At 33.6% G+C, this 24,193-nt stretch overlaps 3 protein-coding genes and 1 long non-coding RNA gene across 4 annotated transcripts; all 4 read right to left on the reverse strand.

Moving 5' to 3' along the window:
- Window positions 1–257: 257 nt before the first annotated feature.
- LOC144835666 (lymphoid-specific helicase-like) lies at window positions 258–9,876 on the reverse strand. The gene is made up of 10 exons (XM_078690738.1): window positions 9,756–9,876; window positions 9,281–9,406; window positions 8,903–9,005; window positions 8,510–8,668; window positions 8,069–8,214; window positions 7,552–7,783; window positions 7,007–7,126; window positions 2,477–2,593; window positions 1,540–1,699; window positions 258–1,354 (listed from the first exon to the last, which is right to left on the reverse strand). The coding sequence occupies exons 1-10, from the start codon at window positions 9,767–9,769 to the stop codon at window positions 1,068–1,070; spliced, it is 1,464 nt and encodes a 487-aa protein (XP_078546864.1). The 5' UTR covers window positions 9,770–9,876; the 3' UTR covers window positions 258–1,067.
- LOC144834810 (uncharacterized) lies at window positions 2,901–6,994 on the reverse strand. The gene is made up of 3 exons (XM_078689762.1): window positions 6,296–6,994; window positions 5,636–6,140; window positions 2,901–5,526 (listed from the first exon to the last, which is right to left on the reverse strand). Exons 1-3 carry the CDS (start codon window positions 6,422–6,424, stop codon window positions 3,470–3,472), a joined length of 2,691 nt encoding a protein of 896 aa, XP_078545888.1. The 5' UTR covers window positions 6,425–6,994; the 3' UTR covers window positions 2,901–3,469.
- A 28-nt stretch (window positions 9,877–9,904) lies between the features above and the next one.
- On the reverse strand, window positions 9,905–10,838 carry LOC144858928 (uncharacterized). Its single transcript, XR_013616682.1, has 3 exons — window positions 10,720–10,838; window positions 10,284–10,449; window positions 9,905–10,098 (listed from the first exon to the last, which is right to left on the reverse strand). It is a non-coding gene; the product is annotated as an uncharacterized LOC144858928 (long non-coding RNA).
- Window positions 10,839–19,913: 9,075 nt separating this feature from the next.
- Window positions 19,914–22,496, reverse strand: LOC144835667 (lymphoid-specific helicase-like). Its single transcript, XM_078690739.1, has 5 exons — window positions 22,470–22,496; window positions 22,046–22,162; window positions 21,644–21,761; window positions 21,215–21,477; window positions 19,914–19,940 (listed from the first exon to the last, which is right to left on the reverse strand). Exons 1-5 carry the CDS (start codon window positions 22,494–22,496, stop codon window positions 19,914–19,916), a joined length of 552 nt encoding a protein of 183 aa, XP_078546865.1.
- Window positions 22,497–24,193: the final 1,697 nt, after the last annotated feature.

Raw genomic sequence — 24,193 nt, forward strand, 5'->3', positions numbered from 1 at the left:
ATAATGCAATGTTTTTTACTTGATATATTGTATAGAATTGGTTGTGCGTGTTTTAAAGTACAGTAATTATGTGATAATATTATATTAAATGTAATTAATACAACTCTTTATAATTAGGTTGGATGGTTAAATACTAAAAGTAAAGTGGTACAACTTGAAACTATAAAACATAACATGAACATAATGATGAAACGTAATTTGTTATCAAAAGCAGTTTTATTAAATGAAAACGTAATTAGAAATACAAATAAACACATTATGAGATGTCTTTGGCACAGTAACAACAACAGAACAAAGTTGTAGTAGAATTTGTAAAACTAAAAATTACAAAAATCAAACAATGAAGACATTATATAATATAGTTTGACTTTAATGATTTTTACATTTAGTTTCATTGGTGTGTTTTTAAATAATATTTTTTAAGTAGAATTGTTTTTTCTATATGATGTAGAAATAGTGAAATATAATTCTGTATAAAATAAATTTAAAGTTGATAAATTATGAATTACCATTTTTGTTATTATATTAAAAGTTCTACTTAATGTTGAGAAATATTTGTGTACAGTCTTTGATTTTCTTTATGTTGTAAGAGTAATAACACTTGGTGTTAACAATAGTTTAAACCTGAACACTGTGCAGACTTGTAATAACACTTGGTGTTAACAATAGTTTAAACCTGAACACTGTGCTGACTTGTAATAACACTTGGTGTTAACAATAGTTTAAACCTGAACACTGTGCCAACTTGTAATAACACTTGGTGTTAACAATAGTTTAAACCTGAACACTGTGCTGACTTGTAATAACACTTGGTGTTAACAATAGTTTAAACCTGAACACTGTGCTGTGCAGAAAACAACAGTAACTACTTGCATAGAAATAAATGTCATAAATACCATTAACAATCCCAGATTTCAATTTGTGCAATATTGGGTATACAGTATGTGAACCCAGTACTGTAGTAAATTTAAAGCCAGGAGCTATGGATTTGATGTGGATATCTTGATGGAGAATTGAATGAATATGCAGAGATCAAACTTGCAATAGATTGTTGAAGACAGGTTTAGTTATCCTTCTCTAGCTGAGATCTTTAACTCCATGACATTCTCATCGCAGGATTCCAGAACCTTAAACACTTCATTCTCCTTTACTGGTTTCAATTTCTTTCCCGCGTTATTCCCAACAAGGTCGCTGCGATCCAATAGGAGCTCAAGATCGGCGTCGCTGATGACTTGTTCTTTACAGTTTTTGATAATGCCAGAGTGATCAGTGGAGCGTAACACTTTTAGTAGTTCCATGGGATCCATCACAGCTTTTGAGTCTCTCACCATAGTTTTACTGCCTTTGAATTTACCTAAAGAACAAAAGAAGATAATGAATTTTTTAAATGAATGAGAACAATCAATGCCTAGAAGTTTACATACTACTGTAGAAGTGTATAAAACAATATGATTAATTTAACGTATTTATTTGAATAAAACGCCCCAGGCGTTTATTGTTCAGGAGGGTTTTTAGGGAGGTGTGAAAGACAAAACTGACCTTGATGAATGACCATCTTCTCCAGCTTCCTCTTTGCAGCTGCTCTCTCCACTATCTTCTGGTCAATGGTGTTAATGGTCACTAACCTGTACACAATCACTGGCTTTTCTTGACCAATTCTGTGGCATCTATCTTGGGCTTGTAGATCTGACTGTGGATTCTATAATATAACTTTAAATGCTACTTTACAATGTATTGAAAGTTACTACACTAAAACAAAATTTACACCACAAGCTTGTGACTAATTATTATAACATGGGTTAAGGGATGTAGCCAATCAGACGCGCCGAAATGAGTCACATGTGCGCTCTTTATTTTTTCACTATCATGCACTCGAGTGCAAAAAGTGCGCAGCAAAAAAGCATATTGCACTCTGTGTGTAAATCGTATGGCAGATTATTGTTCACGCTGTAATAAAATGTAGTAACTAGAGGGTACTCCGAGAGTACAAACCTCCGCCTACTGTAAAATTCCCCGGAAAATATATATATATATTTTTTATTAGTTCTACGTGTAAATAGTGTAAAACCTTAATAAACTGCACACTACAAAGTTGTGGATGAGAGTTTGGTGTAATGGTTATGTATCAAGCCTCTCACAGTTGAGATCGCTGGTTCAATTTGTGGATCTTGATCTTTGACCCTGACCCTTCAAAATTTAACCACAATTATATCATGAGTCATTGATCATTGTGGCTAAGTTTGGGGAGAATCAGATAAAAATGTGGTCTCTAGGCAGTAAAATAGTTTTTTTGTTAGTTTTTCCCCTCAAAGTCGAACTCGTCCGAGCTTTTGGGGCATAGATCATTGTGGCCAAATTTGGGGAGAATCGGATGAAAACTGTGGCCTCCAGGCTTTTCACAGACACACACACAAACACACACTACAGTGGTGAAAATATAACCTCCTTGGCGTAGGTAATTATTTATTTAACTTACCCAATCACTGTCATATATAATGACTGTGTCAGCTGTTGTCAAGTTGATACCTAACCCACCAGCTCTTGTTGAAAGCAGAAAGATGAAATAATCAGGATCATTGCTAAAATTACTAATCTGAGAAAGATAATAACACAACCTTCTTCCACTAATTTTGAATAATTGAGACAAACAAACATGATTTGTGGCTGCTACAATCAACTGATATTAAAGATAATTATCATTAGGTGGACATTTGGTAAAAATTAAGACAAACACATTTTCCATCTTTTCTCAGTAAAAACATTCATAATACTAATTAACATAATACAGCAGTAGTTGCTAAAATCAGAATGTGTGTATCAACTTAATTCAGTATCATTTATATTTACAAGTTCTTCCAAATAATTTTAAATTTCTTCTTCACCATGCCGGTGCTTGGGTCATTCCATGTCAAATCACCCAAAAAAAAAGCAAATTTACACCTCACCATCTCAGATTGTGATCAAATTTGAAATATATGGTAATCACTATGAAAAAACTCAAAATTTCAAATTTTGTTTAAATCGGACAAACCGTTGAAAAGTTACGGGCAATTCAAAATGGCCGAAAATCGCGAAAAATAGCAAAATCTCGCAAGATTGTCAATTTTAAAACGTGAATATTTTCAAAACTACTAGTTTGATTTTAATGAAAAAAGTAGCAAATTAATGGCCATTCAAGGAGTATTCCAAATCTGTAATCAGAATTTAACTCTTATAAATTTCACTAAAAATGTTCTATTGACCTATCATTTGACCTTTGCCATGACCCCGTGGAACAAAAATTATAATGTTAAAATATTAATTTTTATATTTTCACACTTCTTGCCTGTAAAATGTTAGATAAAGCTAAGATGTCTTTTGTTCCAGTTCTATTTTATAGGCTTTCAAAATTGCACATCAAACAAATTCTATGTGAAAAACAGTGTTTAACGTTATATCAGTTATATTTTACATTGCCTCTATAAATGTTTTATTGAAAGTTATAGTTCCTGTTGAAAGCAGTCAATATGGCATCTTCTTCTTGTTTTATTATACTGTAATTCCTACTTGATGATGATGTTAGTGATGGTGCGTCAATAACACATAGGACACTTGATTCTTCAATCCAACACTTATCAGGTTTATCTGGCCAATGGAACTGTTTTGAAGGACCAGGAGGATGCATAAATGATATCAAGTAGTCACCAAATTCAGCCGATATTTCATCCACCATTCCAATCCACCACACACCATCATACAAACACGCCACAAAATGATTTTGAGAAATTTCATATTGTGGAACTTCTGGTGCAATTGTAGTAGATGTTGATGGGCAGCTTGTCACGTTTACTTTCCTTGGTTCATCTTTTTGTGCACTTGTTTTATATACCAGAAGAGAACCATCTTCTTGTGGTACAAATCTGTGCAGTTGAAGGGTGCCTTTGATGGTTTTGGCTTCAGAAAATCGAGATTCCAGTAGAGCCGCAGATTCTTTGATTTCCTCGGATGTGACATGAAAAAAAGTGATACCAGGAATGTTTTCAACACAGAAATTAAACATGTCTATTGATGTTAGTAGTTGATTATGATATGGACGTTTTAGACTCTCTTTGGTTACTAGTCGTTTTACTGTCCCCCCAATTCCATCGCATGCACTTTTCCCATGTGATGTGGCGAAAAAGTTCCACTCGGCATCTAAATCAAAATCATGTTTGTGATTGCATAGATTGATAAAATTTGACTTATTTTTGTATTGACCTGCGCATCCATCAGTAAAGTAGTGAATCTTCTTTAATTCATCAAATTTACTCTTTAAATGACTTAGGACAATTTTTTGGAAAGTCCACACTGTTGTTGTTGAGTGCTCTCTTGAGTCACTAATGACACAAATATTGCAATTAGATAAATTTCCATCCACCTCGCGTCTGTATGCTACAAATGGATGCAGTGTTGCCTGTTTGTTTTCCCAGTGAAAGCTTTGTATTTCATCTTGGATGACAAAAGCGTAATTTTCAGCAAAATCACCTTGAAGTACAATCTCCTGCAAAGGTTTTAATGTTAATTTAAGAGATTTCATAAATGCCCCCTGGGCTTTAGCTGTGTAACTGTGCCTTGTTAGCTTCATTAGTTGGTCAGCTAGCTCATCACTGTATTCTTCAATAGATTTTTTCACTGTTATTAATGTTGTGCGGTCTGTTGTTACCCATTGCTTGTATTCTACTTCATCAATATCCTCCAGCTCTGGTAGATTTAAAATATACTCTTTGATTCCACAAAGACCAGGACATTCTTTGCATTGGCCCATCATGCACTTTTCTTCATCTACTGAGCAAACACCGTGACTCATCAAATCATGAGTTGAGTCCTTCAAGTATGGAGCTACCATCAGCTTTGGATTTTGATGGTACTTGCAGACACAAACAGAGTGGGTACCAGAAGCACCAGCTAAAACACACCAAGGTGGACGTAGACTAGCAAAGGTAGAAAAACCAACTGCTGTATCACTATTTTTCTTCCACTCTGCATATAACTCTTTTAAATTTAATAATACAAGCCTTTTCTGGTGAGAAACTTTTTCACCATTTGCATTCCGAATCTTGACTACTTCTTTTTTCCCTGGGCACATCCTGCTGTTGTCATCTAGCTCATAAAACGCCTGAATTTCAGCTTTTAATTCAACAGACAATGATTTTCCTTTGCCCTTGTTGCATTGCCCAAGTATACCATTAGATTTCTTAACCTGGCGACTCTTTTTAACCAGATAATTTGTTGTTTGGAATTCTTCAGATGTGCGTTTGATGGTGAATGGCGACAAAGTCAATATTTGAACACGCTCTTGATAAGACTTAGATGATTTGAATTTCTCTTTAAGTTCCGTCATCATTTGTCTAAATAGACCTAGGTCTTTAATTTCATCTTTGTTGGTCTTGTCTTCATTTAAACTCAAATCAACATCGTAGCTTACTTCTAACTTTCGCTTAAGTGTTTTAGTTGCCGCCTCTAATTTCTTTATTCCCCTGGATTTCTTGGATGTTTCTGATAGTTTACCTAAACAAAATTAGATAATAAAGGGTTACTATCAGTTTAAAATATTTGAGTTTCAGTATCATGTTATTGTTGTATATGTTTAACTTAAAAATAAGAATATAAATCTTACCCAATTTAATTGGAGTTTCTTCTAAAGAAACAAGAACAGCATTAGCATCAATGAGAGATGTGTCTTTCTGTGGAGTAGACGAGTCTGAAGCGAACCCTTCAGTATCAGTAGCCATCATATCTTCATACTCATCTGAAGACGATGATGTATCTTTAGTGGTTAATTTTGTGATGCAGCCAGGACACAGCTTTTTACCAACAATTACATGTCTCGGTGGTTTTGAGAATTTGCTAAACATATCAATTGTTACAACCCGTAAAGCTTTGCAGACTGATTTTTTGTGTCGTTTGTATGGATCACAGCATTTTCTTTGGCGAATAGTGTACTTTTTAACCAATTCTTGCTCATGATGGCCACAAATTGTTGTTATGTCTGCAGCGGAAACTTCGCTTCTTAACTCCAATAGTTCTTTCTCATCCTGTATAACACCACGTATAGAGATCTTACGAGTATGTATTAGCTGATGACACTGATTTGCCTCAGCATGAAAGCTGCAATTATCCATCTTGAATTTTAAAAAAAACATTAAAAGTTAAAATATTATGGATGGACTGATTTTCTTGTTGACTACAGTAAAGCCTATAATTCACTAAAATGTGTATTATATTATAATTACTTTCTCCGATAATTTCTTAAAATTAAAATATTTAAAATACTTACATTATGTTTGAGAAATCTTGAATGAGACTGAAGTGTAGAGACAATATTACTAGCAATGCTATAGGTGTGACCAATGTGGTTGAAATGGTCCTTTTTAGCATAGTTGAGGCTGGATGGAATGCCAGGCATTTTAAAGTACAGTGCTAATACTGGACATTATGTAATCATGTCCTGGTATATCAATTAACACATAGATTGATACAAAACACAAACCCAGGCAACATGATATAACTATATCTTCTAAATGAGGTAAAAGACATCTTAGCATTTTACATATGTTATAAACACCACTTTATAGTTTTGAAAAAAAATAATGACAATAAAAAAATATACGTTCCACAAGGTCAAACTGGGGGTCAATTTATATATCAAAATGTCAAATATATTTTAAGACTTTCTACTGCAATTCTGATAACAGATTTGGAATATTTGGAGCATTTCCTTTCCCATACTGTTTATTTTTTTTAAATTGGACTTGTAGTTCTTGTTTTATGGTCATTTGAAAGTTGGCGGCCGCACCCATTTTTACGATTTTTTGCGTTTTTTTCACAATTTGTCCAGCCCGTAACTTTTAATCCGTTTGTCTGAATTACGTAAAATTTCATATTTAAGCTTTTTTTAGGCTAATTACTATCTGTACCAATTTTCATTAAAATCCAAGTCAGTGGGGTGTTTACCATTGGGTGATCTGACATGGAATGACCCGCTTACCTGTTGCTGTCTCTCAGCAAAAGCCATGCTGCCATCTAGACGACAGTAGTTGTGGTTTCTTAAGTGGCAGTAATCTTCAAGTATGTCAAGCATTGAGGTCATCTGGGAAAAGATGAGGACCTACAGACAAACAGACAAGCATATCAGACATTGATGTCATCTGGGAAAAGATGAGGACCTACAGCCAAACAGATCAGACATTAAGGTCATCTGGGGAAAGATGAGGACCTACAAACAGACAAACATATCAGACATTGAGGTCATCTGGGGAAAGATGAGGACCTACAGACAGACAGACATATCAGACATTGAGGTCATCTGGGGAAAGATGAGGACCTACAAACAGACAAACATACCAGACATTGAGGTCATCTGGGAAAAGACAAGGACCTACAAACAAACATATCAGACATTGAGGTCATCTGGGGAAAGATTAGGACCTACAGACAGACAGACATATAATTCAGATGTTTTTATAAACCAATTGCCAATTTCATTAACTTATTACATTCTTTTAAACTAACATGAATATTTAAGATTGATACCTTGTGTCCACGCTTCTTTAGTTCAGGTAACATTCTCTCCAACACTAAAAGCTTTCCGCATGACTTGACAAGATCCTCGTCAACTTTGAACTGTTGCGTGACCGGGTCAAGTGGATATTCCAGTAGGTAAGGATGGTTACAGCATTTTCTTAGTTGCATTACAATGTTTTGAAGCTTAATATTAACTACTGATTCTGTATTTGACGGGGTCTCACCTGGTGCAGTTGGTTCTCTGAAATAAATAATAAAAGGGGTATAAAGTAATGTACTCATGGATGTTGTACTGGTGGAGGTGGACAGGGACACCCTCTTACAAAATAGGTGCTAAGCATCTGTTTAGACTACAGGATATTATAAGATATAACACTAACCAACACCATACTACAAAGACGAATTTCAACAAGACACCCACCTAAAACCCCATGCCACCTGATTACAACAAAATATTTTTCCCATTCAATCTTAACTTTTTGGTACTTACGCCTAGACTTCTCTACTACAACTACTGTAAACTCACTTGGCAAATGTGTCTCTAATCTTTTTGTACCAATCTTCAACATCATCAGATTCCTCATTTTCATTAAATACAATGGAGTAGTCAACCTTTTTAGAGCATCCTCTCTTGGGTCGACCTTTTGGGGTCAATGTTACCTCTTCTTTTTTCTGTGGAACAAAAGGATGGCAGGTGACAACAACATTCTTTTTATATACGTTTCAATAGTTTGGAACTTAATAACATAAGGCAGCTAAACAAACTATAGAAAGTGTGGCACTCAGGATTTTTTAACTTTTAGTTATCAACCAATCATTGGTTGATTATTACTGCAATTTCTCAGCTGCAGAATCACGCCTCATTTATTTTAGCAGGTGTTTCTAATTTAATGTTAACTAACACTCTAGCTTGTAGGCAGCTAGGTTGATTATAACAGAGCCATGGCACATAATGCACTGTTCTTACCTTGGGTTTGACCTTATCAATAATTGACCTGTCTAGAGTTGATGCGTAGAATTCTTGTTGAATACTCGTCATTGGTGCATTTACAATGATCTCTTTCTTTGGAGGTATTGTCAGGTCAACATCTGTCTTTAAGCGTCGTAATAAAAATGGCGTAAGAATCTATAAGATACCAACAGTTTTAATACAGAATAAAATTACTCACAGAAAATATCAACATTAATCTGTGCATGCATTAAAGCCCAGTATAATCTGTTCCGTTCTCATCGGGACTATAATTGGTTGATTTAACGTTCGGTCCGATAGACGGAGCAAAGTTTATGACGTCTCGCTCTGTTAATTACCGTTCCCTTCGTTTTTGATCTAAGAAACTGTTAACTGATTTGTTGGCAGTACCTGGTGCATCATGGATATAACATGTTGTTCTCTCTCCTTAGCTACAATGGCTTCTTCATCTTCATGACTTGAAAATGAATTAAAATCAAACCAGGATTCAAACCTGAAAAATAAGATAAAGGAAATGTATATCCGTTTTGTTCTTATACAGAGGGAAATTGTTTGGTGGGCAGTGATTGATATGTTTGCCTTTCACACCTGCTCCGGAAAATAAAAATTGCGTTGCATTTTGTTTTCACAACACGCCATGTGCCAATCTTATGTAACTGCATGACGCATCATGAAAACAAAAATTAACTAATGCTGTATGACGAACAATCTGTTGCGAACCTCAACTGGAGCAGGACCGGATTCAAATTGATAACAATTAATACTTACGTTTGTAGATCATCAAACACTTCTGGTAGTAAGAAGTTTAGCATAGACCACAACTCAGACAGGTTGTTTTGAAGTGGGGTACCAGTAAGTAGAAGTCTGTTGGCAGATTGGTACGTCTTCAGTTCTCTAAAATAAACATAGTTGCATACAAAATCAAACAATTTATCTTACCACCTTATAATTTAAATAGCTTGTATCAAGTTGGAGGCTAAGTTGTACTGCTATAAATTTATTACGAACATGTTAGGATATTTCTCTAAACATGATGGTGGTTTCCAAACAGTGAAACTGGTAGGTAAGACTAGGTTAAGAACAGACTTAAGTTGGTATGTGAAATATAAGCTGGGTAGAATTAGATTAGACTCAACTTCACTCAGCACAAATACTTCTTTACATATGACACTCTGTGTGTAAATCGTATGGCAGATTATTGATCACGCTGTAATAAAATGTAGTAATTATTTATTTAACTTACCCAATCACTGTCATATATAGTGACTATGTCAGCTGTTGTCAAGTTGATGCCTAACCCACCAGCTCTTGTTGAAAGCAGAAAGATAAAATAATCAGGATAATTCCTGAAATAACTAATCTGACAAAGATAGTAACACAACTTTCTTCCACTAATTTTTAATCATTGAAAAACAAATATATATAACTGATATATTGTATTAAAAAGATAATTATTCTTAATTGCTTTTGGACGTGTAAAACTTAAGACAAACACATTTGCCAACTGAATTAAGTTTTCTCTTTACTCTGTCGTATTCTTGAATGCTTACATGTTGTCTATCAGTAAGAACATTCTTGCACTCATTCTTAAAAAAAAAAAACAGAAACGTAATAATACAGCATGCAGTAGGCCTAGTTGCTGCTAAAATCAGAATGTGAAATGTCTATATCAACTGGCCATTCTTCATTGTGCATTCACTATAATTCACATTTACAAATTGGTAAAAACAACATATAGTTGTTTCTTTACTCTGTATCCATGAGTGCTTACCTATCAACAGCCATCTAGACGACAGTAGTTCTGTCTATGTACACAAGGAGGTATCTATAATCTGTAGGTCTACATGGTCGTATTGGAGGTATATTATTATAATATAATAACAACTCTATGGTCTGTGTAGCAGCTGTCTTCATGTATGTCACGCACTGTCATCCTGCTGTGAGAAGAGGAGGAAAATTTAGATCAGACATTTCATGAGGTCATCTAGGTATAGGGCCAGGCCTAGATAGTAGTAGGCTACTAAACTAGCCTAGGCTAGTTCGAATTCACACTCTGACTCTCCAGTTTTTGTGGGCTAGAAAAGGGAGAAAAGTGTGGTGGCGGAGGGATAATTGATGAGTTCATAATTGTCACGTTAGTTAGGTGCCAGGCCAGTAGAGTCTAGCGCAATACCAAATAAGAAACAAACTATAAACACCCAGCTTACCTAAGTTTTGTGTGTCTTAGAAGAAACTACAAACGGCCTAGGCCTAGGCCTCCTACACCTTTTATATTAATTATTATTCATAAAGGCCGCGCTGTGTGGATTGATACCAAACCATTAACCACCTGCTCTATAGAAACCAAAGAGCGCCTTCAACGGACAACATGAGACCGTACTAGTTTTTGAAAAATAATTTATTTTACCAATTTAATTTTTCCTCACTATGTCGATCGATGACGTGTCAAAATATAACCCAATTCGTTTATTTTTTGTTCAACCAGCATTAAATACAATGCAACAACAATTGTTTTGTAATATTGTCGGCACAGTGACGATGCAATAATGCTGAGTCATCATGAGGACGGTACAAAGATGCAACAGCATAGCATAAAAACAATATCAAATGTAAAAGGTATAAAAATGATGAATGCCGACTGGACAAAGAAAGACAATGGAAGAATATGAGAATTGTTTGAAGGTTTGCATGAAGAAATCAAATGTTTATATAAAGTTTGCATTATTTTTAGAAGCAAACCTTTTATTTAAAAATTATATTACATGTATTTATCCTCTTATACATTTAAACCGAGGGTTCTGTGTGTTTTTCTAAAAATAGTTTCTGTGTAATTTTGAGTGAATAAGTATAGACTTCAGTAATCCTATTGTGCATCTACAGAAAGACCTGCACTAAACCGTGGAACAGCTTTTGTGACGTCACGGCCAAAGTCAATAGCGGCATGTGATCGTGATATTAAAGTTGACCTAAAAGGGTGCAGTTGCTTTCAAATGAATATTGGAATAATTGATAGTTCTTTTGCAATTTATATTTGTGTGTTTGGGTAAAATCATCAATATATCTACCAGAAAAATCACAAATTGCAATTTTAATCAACACAATCAACATACCAAGGATTACCCATAGAGCTAAGCTATTCAATGGGGTCCTTATAACAAAAACATAGAAACATTCACAAAAATATAACAACAGTTCACAATACATCAGTCTGGCTATGCACATTACTAACATAAAGCTTTTTAACATTTTATACTCATTGGGTGTTTTTATACCTTTTATGTTTAAAAGAAGATTATTCCAATCGTTAATAGTATGATAATAAAATGTTCTGTTTTTTGTGGGTGCATGGACAACTTATTTTGAACTACCACTTGTAACATAATTCCATACCATGACCTAGTTAATGTGAAATGTATATTGGATCACGATGAGCCACCAATAAGGCACTGTCGTTGGCATATAATAATAGTTTGCAATCATTATCAATACAAATAGACACATCGATAATATAACAAATAAAAAGAAGCGGGCCTAAAATACTGCCCTGTGAGTACATTGTAATGTTGGGGTAAAGTGTTATCAATACAACGTCATGAGGTTATTTCCCGATTGATCGTAATCAAAACGGTACTGGAGTCTGGGTTTGGTCTACTAGCGTTCCTGCGCCTAACTCGTCATCCATTCATAGAAGCCTTGATCAGGGAGGTATTATACCTCCCTGCCTTGATGCCTACGTGGTGGTAACCATAGAACGGTCCCGAGATAACGACTATACTTCGGCTTTACAGTAGTCGATAGAAGATTGAAATATTGTTAGAGATAGAGTATACGATGTTTGATTATGTGTAGATGTGTGACTTGTTCTTGTTCTATTATTCAAATGATGTTCCGTATAAGGAGATGAAGATAGTAGTTGGGTGTAATGATTTTGTATATAATTTAATTATCCTAGACTGTATATTATGCGATAAATATTATTTTATATATATTTTTAAAATATTTATTGTTATGATTATAATATTAATAAAAAGATATTTGTTAGTATAAATTTAAAAAGCTAAAAAAAAAAAAAAAAAAAATAGATATAAGAGGTGTAAAATGATTAAATATATTTAGAGTTAGTATATGAATTATTGAACAAAGGGAGTTCAGATACCAGATCAGAAGCAATATTACAAAAATAGTTATTAAAATGATTAGATATAGTACAAGTTTTAAAACATTTATTGCCGTCTATATTTATACAAAAATGTGAATTCTCATTTCTTTTAGTATTTAATCCAATTCACTTGTTTAGGTGTTTCAATAACATTCATTTTGCAGTTTTTAAATATTACTTAAAAAGATTCTAGGTAATTTTCTAAAAATACTTTCTATGGAATTTTGAATTGGATATTTATAGACGTCGTACGACGCTGCCGATATAATCGTGTACATTGTGTTTCAACAGAAAGACAGTTGGACCGTGGAAAAGTTTTGTGACGCCACGGCCAAAGTCAATATAGCAGCTACATATACATGGGTTATGAATAATAATTACACAGTAGTTGACGTCAAAGGGAGTGGCGCAGTTGGTGGTACAAATCGTCACATTTGACTGTATCAGTATATTGATAGTCCAGATACGAGATCCAGTTACAGTCCAGTATTAAGCCAATTTGTAAGTTTACAATATTTCATTATATAGTTCGGAACAATAATATTAGAATATTTATTTATTTATTTATTTATTACGGTATATATAAAATTACAAAAACAATAGCACATAGCTAATAACGTTTGTATTACAATAAAAAATATTGAAATGAAATCTATAAAACTACAATAATAAATTCTGAAAATACAATTACAAAATTTCACAATTATTCACTAAAATTTACAATATTAAGAATCTTAAAATATATACAAAATTTTGGAAAATACAATTGCACTTTAATTTTAAAAAAACGAAAAATTTACATTATAATATACTAAAACCTATCTGCACTGTTCTTTATTTGATTATTATTATTATCTTTTAGTATAGGTGGCAATATTGCACAATTATTCACTAAAATATTCACAACATTAAAAATCTACAAAAATATATTAAATTTATTAAATATATTAAATTTAAGTATAATTCTGATGGTTATGCTTATGAGGAGAGTGTGGGTTGTGGTAATGTCTTGTTAATATCACTGAACGTACTATTCTGTGTGCCACACATAATCGTCAACAAACAGCGAGTTCTCTGAAGAATTCCATAATTAATATCCTATTATAAGATAATTATAATACCTATGTATGTTTTTTATATTTAAGTCCGGTTCTATACAAGGGTAACATTTAATCTCATTTTGCCAGTGATTGCCGAACCTGATCATAATCCTCGGGTGATTGCCGAACCTGATCATAATCTTCGGGTGATTGCCGAACCTGATCATAATCCTCGGGTGATTGCCGAACCTGATCATAATCCTCGGCTGATTGCCGAACCTGATCATAATCCTCGGCTGATTGCCGAACCTGATCATAATCCTCGGCTGATTGCCAAACTGATCATAATCCTTGGCTGATTGCCGAACCTGATCATAATCCTCGGGTGATTACCGAACCTGATCATAATCCTAAATGTAGCGGGTGTTCACTCCTCTTACGTAAGCGCAATACTACACCGCCAACTACAATAATATTAAATTTACTAGGACCCCATTTATAGGAGGCTTACTATAGTTATTTTTACGTTTAATGGGAGGGAGCGAGTATGTGGTTGTGGATCGAATATGACCTGTTCCTGTTAATTAAACTGTACACCATTAAGGACAAGCACACAATTTCTCATCTCTCAATTCAGAATGTGACATCACAATAAACAAATCAGATACAATACTTATCTTAATATTTTTTTTTATATTTTAACATGCTAGTGTAATACAGTAAATTCGTTTAGTTTTGACTAATATTCAATTAATGTGTGAAGTTACTCATGACATGTTTAGTTTGCCAACCTGTCCAAAATAATCCTATAGTACGCGTGTTAATCATGACATGTTTAGTTTGCCAACCTGTCCAACATAATCCTATAGTACGCGTGTTAATCATGACATGTTTAGTTTGCCAACCTGTCCAAAATAATCCTATAGTACGCGTGTTAATCATGACATGTTTAGTTTGCCAACCTGTCCAACATAATCCTATAGTACGCGCGGCGGGTAGCAAGACTTAAAGAACATTATATAAATTGCCCGGATGCACCACACTAATCGACTATAAACAAACTGCAGACAGTTCAATCATTGATGTTATCGTTACATTGAACTTAGTATGAAACAATCATCACTTCATAAGTATACATCATAGCCTATCGGAAGTAGATATATTTGTGAATCATTATGATCCGATTTAACACTTATTTTTCAGAAATGAAGACAGAAGATTAAAAAATGGCAACAGGTACACTGATAATGTATTCACTCATAAAGACTTAATACAATATTATAAACATATTAGTATAATATAATAAGTACCGACATAAAAAAAGATTGGTCCGCTTTACATATACTGTATGATTATATACAGTAATCCTAGTGTTGCATTAAATAATAATACACTTTTTTAAATTGTTCTGTTTTCACCATTTTATAGATTTTGATCTGGATTTAGTAAATGTTTCAACTTGGTATGATGAACGTAATCTCGTCACAAAGCTGAAAGTTTTGTACCAAGATTTGATTGCAGTAACGAACATAGACAGCGCCACCAAGACAATACACTTACTACAGGAATTAAGGACAAATGGACGTTTAAGTTCAGACAATCGTATATTGCTATACGACACAATAAAAGTAACTGAACAGTTTGGTGTCATAGATCGTCTCAAACATTCTTTTCTCAATGTTCAAGAAATTACTAAGTTCACTCGATATCGACTACAAATTGTAGCTTTCGGAAATGGACTTAGACAGGCTGATGTGGACAGAATCGATGCATTGTACAATGGTAGTGCGTTAAAGAATTACAAAGATGCCTGGAGTATGATTCTGGATTTGGAAGAGAGAAAACTAATCTGTGAAGAAAAAATTGAAGAATTCATTAACAATTTAAGACAAGTTGGACTGGAATCAAAAGTAACACCTCTGACTGAAGGTATGTTGTGCGAAAAGCGTAAAAAACATTAATTTGGTAAATAAAAAAACAGTCTGACAACATTAATCCATGTCCGCCGACTGAAGGTGCATGTTAATACATTGCTGCTGTTTTGTTATGTTAATTATTATTATTTTGTATATACAATGAAAAATATTTGTGTTGAATTAATGCAATAATTGATATTTTTAGTACCGGTATAGGATATCATTGTAGCCTAAATTCAGGTTTTATACGTCATTTATTAAACAGGTCAAGTGGCAACCAGTAGTAATGAAAAACAAGGAATGCCAAAAGAAGTTAAATCAGAAACAGGTTAGTTACTAATAATGTACCGTATAATTTTGGTGAAAGTGAATACTTGGCCTCATACTACATTTCTGTAACAATCAAACATTTTTAATGCATTAAAAACATGAGATGAGTAGTAGTAATTAGTACTGTCTAAATTTATATGTAATTTAACTTTCTATGGTCCAGAGATTACGACATAAAAGATTGAATGAATAATAAAATCACATCCACTTAATTTAATTTTGCTCATTTAATCATAATTAATTTGAGAATAAAATGTCTTCATAATAATAATAAAAACAACAATTGATGAGATTTTGTAATCAAATTAAAAAATAGTAATTCACCGTAATATTTCATGTACTGTAGTTACAATCATCTCAGTTCAAATAACATTAAAATGTCGTTCTGATTAATGCTATATTCTGCTTGTCGCCCTCTATAATCCCTTTCATTTTCATGGATACAGCATTAATTAAGGCCTATCACAATTGTATCATACCATTTGGCATAAAATTAAGGATAATCATAAATAAATGTGATTGTGACGTAGAGAATTGTGAATTCAGTTTCAATCATAAACATCTTACGCAACAAATAGCCTTTTAACCTAATAACATACATGCATGGTATTTAAAAATTTAAAAAAAAACAACAACACGTCACACTCCTTTACCTCTTTTCACGAAAGACCAAAGAATAGAATATGTAACATCAATTATATTTAATATTGCAAACGTGTGTTTTAAACAGCAGCTCAACGATAATTACCAGTTAATTTTAATATAGGATAAATGACAAGGTTTTAAATTGAATTAATTCGTACACGAGTGTTCAATTTTAATAAAGGCAAATTTAATCACAATTTTAACTTTTCCTATTAAAATTAAATGTAAAAACTATCATTTTTGAACGCATTTTCTATTATTTCTGTTATTTGTTATTTCTTTCGTATTAAGAACAAAAGTTGTACTGAGATGCCTGAAAAATCTTTAACTCATTTTTTATTTCACCTACAAAAAAATGAATACATGCGTGTTATACAACGCTAATGTCGTAAACAGTAAAAAATCAGCTTTAAAACCTCCAGCTAGCTACTAATATTGAAACATCAACATCTTATGTAGTAAATAAAAAAAAACAAAAACACCATCTACTGTAGTTAATGGAGTAACAAAATTGCCTCATAGCTAAATGTAGTTGCTATGGACAGCTGGAGGTTTAAGCGGTGGATTTATTGCTCTACATTTAACGGTTGTTACGATTTGCAGGCGACCACCAGTCGTTTAACAGAGTTTTCTTCTTTCTGATTGATAATAAATTGTGTTTGTCGCCCTCTATATTATTTACTTGGTTTAGTACTTCGGCGCGGCTCCAGCACTACTTATTGTATTACATTACAAATACTAGAAATTGCAAGGCCCTTATTAAATAAAATTTATTTTACTAAATATTGTTGTTGCCATTTTTCTTCGCATCTAGACAAGATTGAAGAATATCTGCTTCTAAGACAAAAGAATTTGTGCGGCCAGGCCAGTAAATTTACACCAGCAACAATGCGTGATAGATACAGTGTTGACATTTCACAGATGTTCACTGATTTGGAACTACGCAAAGAAGCTAAAAATAATGAAGACTGCAAACCAACAACATTAACAGAAGTGGTAGATGTTATCAGCTCCAAACCTGGATGTAGAGCTCTTATAGATGGGGAGGGTGGGATAGGTAAAACTACTATATTAAGGCATTTATCATACAACTGGGCTATGGATAGGCCTACTCAATCAATTAAATCATTTGACGGTAAAATTGTATTTCTTTTAAGTGTGCGGGATTTAGACATAGATGACAACATCTTAGATATGATTGTAAAGCAAATTGATATGAAAGATTTTAATTTAGTAACAGATCTCCCAGAGGACCCACGGTTAATTAAGAAATTCATAATGAAACATGACGATAGATTTGTACTGCTTCTAGATGGGTTAGATGAATTGCGATTTAATAATCCAAACGTATTTAGTCTTTTCAAAAAGAACAACTTAAAAAACAGTACCGTAATACTCACATCACGATCAGAAAACATAGATAAATTCGTAGAAGCATGTGACGTACATGTAAGAGTTAATGGATTTAACAAAGAGAGCATAGGAAAGTATATTGACAAACATTTTGAGTTTTTTGGAGAACCACAATTAGGAAAATCCCTTCGAAACGAATTGGATATTGACACTTATTGGGCTAGGGGGAGAAAACATCCTGAAGTGTATGCAATGTGCAAAAATCCCATGCTGCTTTGTTCAATCTGTTTGCTATGGCAAGACAGTCAAAGCCTTCCTACAGATAAAGCTGAACTTTTTAAAGAAATATTTCGTAATATTTTAAATCAGTTCAACAAACAAAACCAATTCGCCATGCTTTCTAAATTTGAAGAAACACCAGCAAAATATGTACATGCTATGATTTTGTTGGGAAAATGTATGTATGATAGCTTGAAAGTAAATCAACTTTCAATAAACATGAAAGATTTGAATGATAAACATACGAATAAAGATTTGGTTGATATGTCCGTGAAACTCGGGTTCGTTTATGAAGAAGCACCAATTTCAAAATCGAATTTTGATAACATTTTTATGCCTCCTCACAAGTTGATAGTAGAGTCATTGGTGGGATTTTACTTGTGCAAATTATGTGAAAGTGAAGGTATGGAGAATGAGTGCTTAGATGTACTTACACCATTGGATGATGATGAGTGGAAGGTGATACGAGAGAGTGAGCATTTACACAGAGCGAGAGAGTTTGCAATTGGTTTCCTTGGTGATAAAGCTGGCGGTTTCCTCAAGCACTGGGTTACAAATAGTTTGTCAACATATCGCTATCTGTTGAGAAATTTAAACTTTGTTAAAAAACAACATAAAGATGCTGTGGTAAATGAATTAATTAATTACATGACAAGCAAAGATTTAGAAATAAATAATCATTTGGATGATATATCTACCTCCATAAGAATGTTTATTGATTACATTAGTCCAGGTGTACAATGTGACGGGCATTTCATACGTCTAATTATGCAATTGTATTGTATGCTATATGATCATCGTGATAGTGTCAATGCCTTTTGTTGTAAGATGGCATTGGAGCGAAAGGGAAGAGTTATTGCACACATTTTAGGCATTCAAGATAAATGTTACGGTGTTGGGATTTGGAATCTATCACGTGATGTATTTAATGACTTTGTATCAGAATGTTCTCTCAAACAAGTTCAATTAGCATTACGTCATCTCATTATCCGTGATAGTAAACTTCACAACATTGATGTTAATACAATGTCTTCATTTCTCATTATGTGTCCTGAGCTGAGGGTGCTTTACATGTTGGATTGCAATCTATCAGCTGACGTCATTCGTCACGTGTCTGAAAAGTGTTCAATAAGAAATATTACATTTATTCATCTTTAGTTTTCACTGATAACGTATGTTACTTCTACTATATAACAGACATATTTTTAAATCTCGCAGCAAGCAGGTGTCAATTTTTAATATCGCAAATAATTGCAATTCTAACATTAAATTTGTATTCAATATAAAAACGACCTTTTATATATAAATCGTATAGTAGATTAAATCAATATGATAATCTAAAACATTATACAATGTTTTTAAACATTTTATTTTGACATACTTACCTTTATCGACGGAGCGCGCGCGCGTATTTCCGCACGCGGCACACTAGCAACGGAAGTAATAATTATTAACAGATGTAGCATGCAGATAAACAAGAATGTTTGTTTCTTATTCATTATAATCTTTATAAGCTGTGCTGCCATATTTAATGAAAATGATTCTTTTAAAATAATGCAATGTTTTTTACTTGATATATTGTTTAGAATTGGTTGTGCGTGTTTTAAAGTAATTATGTGATAATATTATATTAAATGTAATTAATACAACTCTTTATAATTAGGTTGGATGGTTAAATACTAAAAGTACAGTGGTACAACTTGAAACTACAAAACATAACATGAACATAATGATGAAACGTAATTTGTTATCAAAAGCAGTTTTATTAAATGAAAACGTAATTAGAAATTATATTAACAAATAAACACATTATGAGATGTCTTTGGCACAGTAACAACAACAGAACAAAGTTGTAGTAGAATTTGTAAAACTAAAAATGACAAAAATCAAACAATGATAACATTATTTAATATAGTTTGATATCAATGAATTTTGCATTTAGTTTCATTGCTGTGTTTTTAAATATATTTTTTGATGTAGAAATATTTTTTCTATATGATGTAGAAATAGTGAAATATAATTCTGTATAAAATAAATTTAAAGTTGATAAGTTATGGATTACCATTTATAGATTGGAATAATTAAAGGTTCTACTTAATTTTGTGATATATTTGTGTACAGTCTTTGATTTTCTTTTGTTGTAAGAGTAATAACAGTTGGTGTTAACAATAGTTTAAACCTGAACACTGTGTTGACTTGTAATAACACTTGGTGTTAACAATAGTTTAAACCTGAACACTGTGCTGACTTGTAATAACACTTGGTGTTAACAATAGTTTAAACCTGAACACTGTGCTGACTTGTAACAACACTTGGTGTTAACAATAGTATAAACCTGAACACTGTGTTGACTTGTAATAACACTTGGTGTTAACAATAGTTTAAACCTGAACACTGTGCTGACTTGTAATAACACTTGGTGTTAACAATAGTTTAAACCTGAACACTGTGCTGACTTGTAACAACACTTGGTGTTAACAATAGTATAAACCTGAACACTGTGTTGACTTGTAATAACACTTGGTGTTAACAATAGTATAAACCTGAACACTGTGCTGACTTGTAACAACACTTGGTGTTAACAATAGTATAAACCTGAACACTGTGCTGACTTGTAATAACACTTGGTGTTAACAATAGTTTGAACCTGAACACTGTGCTGGCTTGTAATAACACTTGGTGTTAACAATAGTTTAAACCTCAACACTGTGCTGGCTTGTAATAACACTTGGTGTTAACAATAGTTTAAACCTGAACACTGTGCTGACTTGTAATAACACTTGGTGTTAACAATAGTTTAAACCAGAACACTGTGCTGACTTGTAATAACACTTGGTGTTAACAATAGTTTAAACATGAACACTGTGCTGTGCAGAAAACAACAGTAACTACTTGCATAGAAATAAATGTCATAAATACCATTAACAATCCCAGATTTCAATTTGTGCAATATTGGGTATACAGTATGTGAACCCAGTACTGTAGTAAATTTAAAGCCAGGAGCCATGGATTTTATGTGGATATCTTGATTCTCCTTTACTGGTTTCAATTTCTTTCCCGCATTATTCCCAACAAGGTCGCTGCGATCCAATAGGAGCTCAAGATCTGCGTCGCTGATGACTTGTTCTTTACAGTTTTTGATAATGCCAGAGTGATCAGTGGAGCGTAACACTTTTAGTAGTTCCATGGGATCCATCACAGCTTTTGAGTCTCTCACCATAGTTTTACTGCCTTTGAATTTACCTAAAAAAAAAATGAATTTTTGAAATGAATGAGAACAAGCAATGCCTGGAAGTTTGCATACTACTGTAGAAGTCTATAAAACAATATGAATAATTTAACGTATTTATTTGAATAAACGCCACAGGCGTTTATTGTTCAGAAGGGTTTTTAGGGAGGTGTGAAAGACTGCTCTCCACTATCTTCTGGTCAATGGTGTTAATGGTCACTAACCTGTACACAATCACTGGCTTTTCTTGACCAATTCTGTGGCATCTATCTTGGGCTTGTAGATCTGACTGTGGATTCTATAATACAACTATAAATGCTACTTTACAATGTATTGAAAGTCACTACACTAAAACAAACATTACACCACAAGCCTGTGACTAATTATTATAACATGGGTTCAACGATGTAGCCAATCAGACGCGTTGAAATGAGTCACGTGTGCGCTCTTTATTTTTTCACTATCATGCACTTGAGTGCAAAAAGTGCGCAGCAAAAAAGCATATTGCACTCAGTGTGTAAATCGTATGGCAGATTATTGATCACGCTGTAATAAAATGTAATAATTATTTATTTAACTTACCCAATCACTGTCATATATAATGACTGTGTCAGCTGTTGTCAAGTTGATGCCTAACCCACCAGCTCTTGTTGAAAGCAGAAAGATGAAATAATCAGGATCATTGCTGAAATTACTAATCTGAGAAAGATAATAGCACAACTTTCTTCCACTAAATTTGAATAATTGAGACAAACAAACATGATTTGTGGCTGCTACAAGCAACTGATAATAAAGATAATTAGCATTAGGTGGACATTTGGTAAAAATTAAGACAAACACATTTTCCATCTTTTCTCAGTAAAAACATTCATAATACTAATTAACGTAATACAGCAGTAGTTGCTAAAATCAGAATGTGTGTATCAACTTAATTCAGTATCATTTATATTTACAAGTTCTTCCAAATAATTCTAAATTTCTTCTTCTTCACCATGCGGGTGCTTACCTGTTGTTGTCTCTCAGCAAAAGCCATGCTGCCATCTAGTTGTGGTTTCTTAAGTGGCAGTAATCTTCAAGTATGTCAAGCATTGAGGTCATCTGGGAAAAGATGAGGACCTATAGACAAACATATCAGACATTGAGTTCATCTGGGAAAAGACGAGGACCTACAGACAAACAAACAAACATATCAGACATTGAGGTCATCTGGGAATAGATGAGGACCTACAGACAAACAAACAAACATATCAGACATTGAGGTCATCTGGGATAAGATCAGGACCTACAGACAAACAGACATATAATTCAGATGTTTTTAAAAAATAAGCTGGTGCCAATTGCCAATTTCATTAACTTATTACATTCTTTTAAACTAACATGAATATTTAAGATTGATACCTTGTGTCCACGCTTCTTTAGTTCAGGTAACATTCTCTCCAACACTAAAAGCTTTCCGCATGACTTGACAAGATCCTCGTCAACTTTGAACTGTTGCGTGACCGGGTCAAGTGGATATTCCAGTACGTAAGGATGGTTACAGCATTTTCTTAGTTGCATTACAATGTTTTGAAGCTTAATATTAACTACTGATTCTGTATTTGACGGGGTCTCACCTGGTGCAGTTGGTTCTCTGAAACAAATAATAAAAGGGGTATAAAGTAATGTACTCATGGATGTTGTACTGGTGGAGGTGGACAGGGACACCCTCTCACCAGGTGCAGTCGCTTCTCTGAAATAAATAATAAAAGGGGCATAAAGTAATGTACTCATGGATGTTGTACTGGTGGAGGTGGACAGGGACACCCTCTTACAAAATAAGTGCTAAGCATCTGTTCAGACTACAGGATATTATAAGATATAACACTAACCAACACCATACTACTAAGACGAATTTCAACAAGGCACCCACCTAAAACCCCATGCCACCTGATTACAACAAAATATTTTTCCCATTCAATCTTAACTTGTTGGTACTCACGCCTAGACTTCTCTACTACAACTATTGTAAACTCACTTGGCAAATGTGTCTTTAATCTTTTTGTACCAATCTTCAACATCATCAGATTCCTCATTTTCATTAAATACAATGGAGTAGTCAACCTTTTTAGAGCATCCTCTCTTGGGTCGACCTTTTGGGGTCAATGTTACCTCTTCTTTTTTCTGTGGAACAAAAGGATGGCAGGTGACAACAACATTCTTTTTATATACATTTCAATAGTTTGGAACTTAATAACATAAGGCAGCTAAACAAACTATAGAAAGTGTGGCACTCAGGACTCGATTTTTTAACTTTTAGTTATCAACCAATCATTGGTTAATTCTTACTGCAATTTCTCAGCTGCAGAATCACGCCTCATTTATTTTAGCATGTGTTTCTAATTTCATGTTAACTAACACTCTGGCTTGTAGGCAGCTAGGTTGATTATAACAGAGCCATGGCACGTGATGCACTGTTCTTACCTTGGGTTTGACCTTATCAATAATTGACCTGTCTAGAGTTGATGCGTAGAATTCTTGTTGAATACTCGTCGTTGGTGCGTTTACAATGATCTCTTTCTTTAGAGGTATTGTCAGGTCAACATCTGTCTTTAAGCGTCGTAATAAAAATGGCGTCAAGATCTATAAGATACAAACAGTTTTAATACAGAATAAAATTATGCACAGAAAATATCAACATTAATCTGTGCATGCATTTAAGCCCAGTATAATCTGTTCCATTCTCATCGGAAC

This window comes from Antedon bifida, chromosome 2 (assembly GCF_963402885.1).
Source record: "Antedon bifida chromosome 2, ecAntBifi1.1, whole genome shotgun sequence".
NCBI lineage: Eukaryota > Metazoa > Echinodermata > Crinoidea > Comatulida > Antedonidae > Antedon > Antedon bifida.